Source organism: Sinocyclocheilus rhinocerous, unplaced genomic scaffold (genome assembly GCF_001515625.1).
Source record: "Sinocyclocheilus rhinocerous isolate Xijiao unplaced genomic scaffold, SAMN03320098_v1.1 scaffold2400, whole genome shotgun sequence".
In the NCBI taxonomy this organism is placed as follows: Eukaryota; Metazoa; Chordata; class Actinopteri; order Cypriniformes; family Cyprinidae; genus Sinocyclocheilus; species Sinocyclocheilus rhinocerous.
Window position 1 is genome coordinate 66477 of NW_015646358.1, and position 7481 is coordinate 73957.

Genomic DNA, 7481 nt, shown 5'->3' on the forward strand with positions numbered 1-7481 from the left:
CAACACATTTCACATTGAAGCACTGTATCGGAGCTTGATTCGTTTTGAGAAAAGCATGTGATCTATGATGTCCGAAGCTTCATTCGCCTGAAAACCACGTGACTGCTTCAGTATCTGGTTCAAACGAAGCGAACCTCAGCGCGTTTCCTTTACATTATGTTACATTATAATGTGTTAGCATTGTTTTTTTGTTTATTTTTAATCGTAATTTATATATTGACCTCAAAAATTAACTTTGGCCATAAAATAACAGTATAAGGACTGAGGCAGAGTTAAAATAAACAGATCATAGATTTAATTTATGAATTTATGTTTTATTTATTTTACTTATTTTAGTGCCAGTAAACCGACACAAATGAATGACTTTGACAATGACAATTATTTATATAAAATATAATAAAACAAAGAATCAGTTGTTGAACCACATGTGAAACCACTGGCTGTATCGGAACATAACACTTTGGAAGGTGTAATTTATTTTTATGACCACTAGATGGCCACAGCATAAACCGTTTTAAAAAGCTTCGAGTAATGAACCTTTTTCCGATACAATTGTGTTGAAAGCTTCGCTGGTTCAGAACGCTTCACTTCGCCATCACTAGGTAAATCCACAGGTTGGAAACTCCACAATCCAGCAAGTTCTATTTAGTGACTGAGTGTTTGTTTGGCATGCTGCTCTTTATACAGTTCCAGCTTCCTGTCACGTGAATGGTCACGACAGGCCAATCATACATTTCTTAAAGACATACACACTAAAATGTTAAGAGGAATAAAATAGACTTAAGAAAACATGTAAACCAGTTAAAACTAGGGATACTCCGATCCGCCTTTTTTGCCTCCGATACCGATTCCGATACCTAGGGTTCGGTATTGGCCGATACCGATCCGATACCAGTGAAGTTTTTTTCACCCATTTAAATAAATGTAGAATTTATATATCTCTTGTGTGTGGAACTGATAATCATTATTTCACAATCTACTAGATACAGACTACTTCATTATAAAGAAAAATAAAATAGATTATAAATATACATAGGCCTATATTTTTTCATATTTGTTTATTTTATTTTTCTTTATAATGAAGTAGTCTGTATCTAGTAGATTGTGAAATAATGATTATCAGTTCCACACACAAGAGATATATAAATTCTACATTTATTTAAATGGGTGAAAAAAACTTCACTGGTATCGGATCGGTATCGGCCAATACCGAATCCTAGGTATCAGAATCGGTATCGGAGGCCAAAAAGGCGGATCGGAGCATCCCTAGTTGTTATGCTGTTTTACGTTATGTTGTTTTGTTACGTTTTGTTTTATGTTGTTTTGATATGTTGTGTTATAATATGTTTTATGTTGTTTTATTTTATGTCATGCTATTTTATGTTGTTTTGTTTTGTTACGTTATGTTGTTTTATGCTCTTTTGTTACATTGTTTCACATTACATTGTTTTGTTGTATTTTATGTTGTTTGATGCCATGTCATTTTGTTACGTTATGTTGTTTTGTTATATTTCATGTTGTGTTCCTTTATATTTTGTTACGTTTTGATATGTTTTGTTGTTTTTTATGTTATGCTGTTTTATGTTACGTTATGTTTTGTTTTACATATGTTTAACATAACATTACAAAATATATATTTATATTTTAAAGGTGTATGAGGAATATTCCTCATGTCACCACATGGATGTCTGAAGAGTAAAAGCTTCAGGCATTCTAGATAAGCTTCTGATAATAAATTTCAGTGGATTTGAACATCACGTGTCTCTTACATCAGTGACAGTCAGGACTGAGGCAGAGTTAAAATAAACAGATCATAGATTTAATTTATGAATTTATGTTTTATTTATTTTACTTATTTTAGTGCCAGTAAACCGACACAAATGAATGACTTTGACAATGACAATTATTTATATAAAATATAATAAAACAAAGAATCAGTTGTTGAACCACATGTGAAACCACTGGCTGTATCGGAACATAACACTTTGGAAGGTGTAATTTATTTTTATGACCACTAGATGGCCACAGCATAAACCGTTTTAAAAAGCTTCGAGTAATGAACCTTTTTCCGATACAATTGTGTTGAAAGCTTCGCTGGTTCAGAACGCTTCACTTCGCCATCACTAGGTAAATCCACAGGTTGGAAACTCCACAATCCAGCAAGTTCTATTTAGTGACTGAGTGTTTGTTTGGCATGCTGCTCTTTATACAGTTCCAGCTTCCTGTCACGTGAATGGTCACGACAGGCCAATCATACATTTCTTAAAGACATACACACTAAAATGTTAAGAGGAATAAAATAGACTTAAGAAAACATGTAAACCAGTTAAAACTAGACACACACACACACACACACACACACATATATATATATATATAAAGTTTATTTACAGACATTGTAATGTAACACGGTGTAAAACTTGACATAACCATTTTGATTCTGTTACTCAACAAAATACCTGATACTGCGTTTACTGTACGCATGAATCCCGTTTCATTTTATGAAAGGTCAAGACTCCATATTAGCGAGCGGTGTGTGTGAGTCCCTTCAGCGGCTGCTCCAGAGCTCCAGCTGCACTATTGAGCCCAGTGGACTTATTTAGCAGATTGACACTTGCATTAGCCTCATTTTCTCTAGTACTAGATTATAATGACAGCAATCATCACTGGTGCTGCTCTCCACCCCTCCGTCTCTCTCCCGCTCTCAAGTAGGTCACTTAACTGATCGTCAGAGGAATGGGATCTTACTCTAGACGAATATACCAACAGCAAATTTAAGAGGTTTCTATAGCCAATCCCACAATTGTAAAGCGTTTTTGAAAAAATACATACCCCACCTTTAATTTTCAATCTGGTACCATGGCAAAGATGTGCTTCCCTTTCCTTTATTGCCAAAAATACTTGATTTAATGATTATGACAGCAGTACTGGGGACAGATTACAATTTTTTTTTAATTGCTATTTTGTACACATAAATACCAAATGAACCGCAATAAATTTTAATTACTTTTCCCTAATTTTTGAGAATGTTGAAAGATTAAATTTGCATTAAAATCAGGGAAATTGTACTTTGCACTTTTTCTAAGTCCTTAAAGCTATTATAATATATCCTTCAAAAACACAATGACTGGTTAAAAACAAACAAATAAATCTATTAATCTAGCTGGATTACAACCAAACACGCCTTTGCCTACACTTCCCATCATTCCATGTGGTTGCACTAGAACAAGAATATATACATAAAGCATGCAAACCTAATGCCCATCCTTTACTTTTCATTGTGTTGCACTAGCGCTAACAAAGCTTCAAAAGTCTGTCGGGAAGTGAAAAAGAAATTGTGCCCATTTTATTCTGACCAAAATCACGTCGTGATGTTTCCCGGCCTCGTAATTGGGAATTTCCCGGGAGGATTTGAAGGCAGCATAACACTACGACTGCGGCTGATGTATGATGAGGTGCACTGACCTTGCCCTGGAGTGAATTCAAACCGTATGTCATTCAACTCCTTCCTTGAATTCCTGAGGGAAAGACGGAGAGAGAGAGAGGAGATATCTGTGGTGAGAAATGGGCGTCCACCTGTCCGTCTGACTGTAAGAAAGCCAAGTGAGATCACAGCCATCTGTGCTGTTTCACTGAGCGTGTTTGCCGAGCCTGAAGTACACACACACACACACACACACACACACAGATACGAGCCTCAGCGGAGTCCTGTCCTCAGAGCTCTCCATATAATCATTTCAGAAAAAAATTTGACAGTGCCAGTAAGCAAGCAATCAGTGCCATGTTTTGTAAACCAGCGAGCTGCTTCTGTGATTACAGGGGTTTGGAGGAGAGATCGTTTTACACAAGCATTCAGGTGGGCTTTTAGAGGGAGTGCTGTGTTCATTTGAGTCGCTTTAATGAAGGAAGGATTCACTGTACTGTAGGTGATCTGCGGTTAAACGGCATTTCATATCACTAATGGATCTTTCATCATTTATAATGTTTTTTCTCCATTTCGGAGATTAATGTGGTCACTATGAACTGTTGCTGTATGGAAAAGAGTTGTACTGCAATGGAGGACTAGGAGTGAAATGAAGGAATAATTATAATTATTAATTTAACATAAAAAGGAAATAAATTATTACTTTTTTTAATTGACAAATTAATAGACATTTAAAACTGCATATTTAATTAGTTTTCAAATGTAATTAAATAAAAATAAATTAATAAATATATTTTTTAAATACATTGACATTTAAAACTACTTGATTCACGTTTTAAAATGTAATTAAATAAATTAAATATTTCTTACATTTTAAAATAAATTGACATTTAAAACGGCTTCATTTGTTCTAAAACACAAATTACACAAATTAATAAATACTTCTTAAATTAAAAAAATAAATGAACATTTAAAACTGTCTATTTAATTTGTGTTTTAAATGTAGTTAAGTATATGGACCATAAATAGTGTCAAAATCTACTTAACTATATACAAAACCTAACCAAAAACAACTGTTATATTATATGCATTACACACATCAGGGGATTATAATGACAGCAATCATCACTGGTGCTGCTCTCCACCCCTCCGTCTCTCTCCCGCTCTCAAGTAGGTCACTTAACTGATCGTCAGAGGAATGGGATCTTACTCTAGGCGAATATACCAACAGCAAATTTAAGAGGTTTCTATAGCCAATCCCACATTATGATGCATGGTGGGTTGTCAATGGCACGGTGGACCTTGAAGACGAAAAAGGATTTTAAAAAGATAAACCATCATGCTGGCAGCGATAAATATGTTATGGAGCTAATAAAAAGTAGTCTGTAGGGGTGTGAAGTAATCTCAGCAGGCAGATGAAATAAAACCTGGGTTTTTTTTCTTCTGATTTTAATGATTTCTGTTGTTTTGTATATCTTCCTCCTATGCCTTGTTACACTTTTGTCATTTCATTTCAGTTTAAGGCTGATATTATCATATCAATAACATTCTACTGCTTTCTACCCACTAGCATCAGAAAATAAATAGTATCCGTTTGTGTGTGTGTGTGTGTGTGTCTGTGTGTGTATACACACAGACACACACACACACACACACACACACAATTTGTGTATTTTAAGGTTAAAAAAACTTAAATCAGTATCATTGAGTATATGAGGATTAAACATGCGTTTACTTCAGGTAATTATATACTGTTTCAGAGCAAAATTCAGAACAAAAGACAGCACTTGTCATGCTCCAAAGTTACAAAGAGAAAAGCCTCATTATTTACATGATAAATAGATAGATACTAACAAATAAATAGACAAATAAAAGAATTAAGACAGTAAACCATGTTAATTAGTTTATAATTATGTTATGTTAATAAGTAAATATTTATTTAATTATTGATGGAGTTGTTGCATTGCAAAGCCCATGACTGTAAAATAAATAAATACATAAACAAACAAACAAAAATCAAAAAAGGAAATCAAAATTAATCAAATTTGCAATGGGTTTACTTCAAACATTTTGGAAAGGGTAAAATATCAGGATATTATTTACCAAGTAACTTCTCCAATCAGACTCATCCAATCAGAATTTAGAGCTGAAATCTAATTAAAAAATAAGAAATATAAAAATAAGATAAAAGTAATAGAAATAACTAAAAAAGTAAATAATATAATAATATAATATAATATAATAGTAACACTTCACAATAAGGTCTTATTATGCTAATTAATGCATTAACTGAGATTAAATAACTATGAGCAATTCATTTGTTACATCATATATTATTAACTAAAATTAGCATTAACTAAAATTAACAATGAGCAATTCATTTGTTACACTACACGTATATTAATTGTTTTTAAAATTAGTTAATAAAAATACAACTGTTCATAGTTAGTTCATGATAGCTCTGGTACATTAATAAATGTTAACATACAACTTTTGATTTCAATCATGTTTTAGTAAATCAGTGTTAATTTTGACAGCAAATTTTTATTTAGTTTTAGTCATAGTCTTTTGACTAAAATGCCATTTAGTTTTAGTCATATTTTAGTCACCTGAATTGTTTTTAGTTTTAGTCTAGTTTTAGTCGATTACATATCATAAGATTTTAGTTGACTAAATCTACAGTAAATTTAGTCGGTTAAAATCTAATGGGTTTAGTTACAGTCTTCATGTTGTAAAAGAAAATAATAAATTAATATTTATTAATGTAAAAATAAACTGACTTTTAAAAATCTCTATTTAATTCACATTTTAAAATGTAGTTAATTAAATTATTTTTTTTTTTTATTTAAAAATAAATCAACATTTAAAACTGTCTATTTAATTTATGTTTTAAAATATAGTTTAAAACATAATAAATAAATATTTTTTTAAAAATAAAATAACATTTAAAACTGTCTATTTAATTTGTGTTTTAAATGTAGTTAAGTATATGGACCATAAATAGTGTCAAAATCTACTTAACTATATACAAAACCTAACCAAAAACAACTGTTATATTATATGCATTACACACATCAGGGGTGATATGAAATATTTTGCTTTTCAATTTTCAAAAAATGATATTCGGTATCACTGACATCATTACAACTAAAGATGTGATGCCAAATGAAAATCTGAAAACATAATGATTATCTCCCAAAACGGGCTGAGGGACTATCTAACAGTGGTATAATGGTATGATGGTTCCTGGAGCGAATCTTCATGATCCTAAGGCTCTGGCGTTCTCAGTAAACACACCTGGAGTGCGTCAACGCTCTGGTTCTTCTCACTCATGTTTATGATAAAGCGAGATCTGAGCCAGACCTTCACTTTGTTCTCTCCAACATCAAACAGTCTGTTCTGCTTCAGCAACAAGGCCTGACAACCTCATAAACGTTACGTTTGCAGAGGAAAGGCAAAGGACACAAATAATATGCACAGGCTGCAGTCATTTAAGCAGGAGAGAAGACTGAAGTCACCAGAGCTACGGGAGATGAAGCTCGTCATGCTTCACCGGGGAATGTGTCAGACAGACAGGAAGTAGGTGGACACTCTGGGTGAAAAGTGTCATGTCAAGAACACGTCTAGGTCAGATTTCATGCCATTTTAAAGCCAATTTCAGCACCGTTTTAGCTTGTTCTAAAAGTATGCAGCTTAATCGTGCTGCCTTCTAAGAAACCTTCTTTTAGGTTTCAGATTTATCCTTCACAAAGATGACAATCCTATAATGGACTGTGACGAGCTCAGTGAAAAAAAATCCCCATTAGGCTGCTGTCCCTTTAAATCCGAATGCACAGCTGCAATGGATCAATGGATGCAATGTACTGATACACGTTCTCCCAAATGTTTACGTTCACTTAAGACGTAATCAACTGTGTTTACGTGAATACTCGTCAAAACAGACAATTCGACATAATTTTGAGTGTAATTCTCCGTTCATGCGACGCGAAAGAGTACTCGCGTGCTGTGAGACGCGCTTTCTGTGTGTGTGTGCTTCAGTGTCTGCACTCAGAAAACC

General features: G+C 33.3%; 1 protein-coding gene across 2 annotated transcripts in view; it reads right to left on the reverse strand.

Annotated features, from left to right (window-relative positions):
* Positions 1-7481, reverse strand: part of LOC107707604 (STE20/SPS1-related proline-alanine-rich protein kinase-like) — a 77356-nt gene that overhangs the window by 10257 nt on the left and 59618 nt on the right. For both annotated transcript variants that reach the window (XM_016511682.1, XM_016511681.1), the window contains one exon: positions 3466-3518. In XM_016511682.1, coding sequence (XP_016367168.1) covers positions 3466-3518 — 53 coding nt within the window. The remainder of the gene's footprint in view (positions 1-3465; positions 3519-7481) is intronic.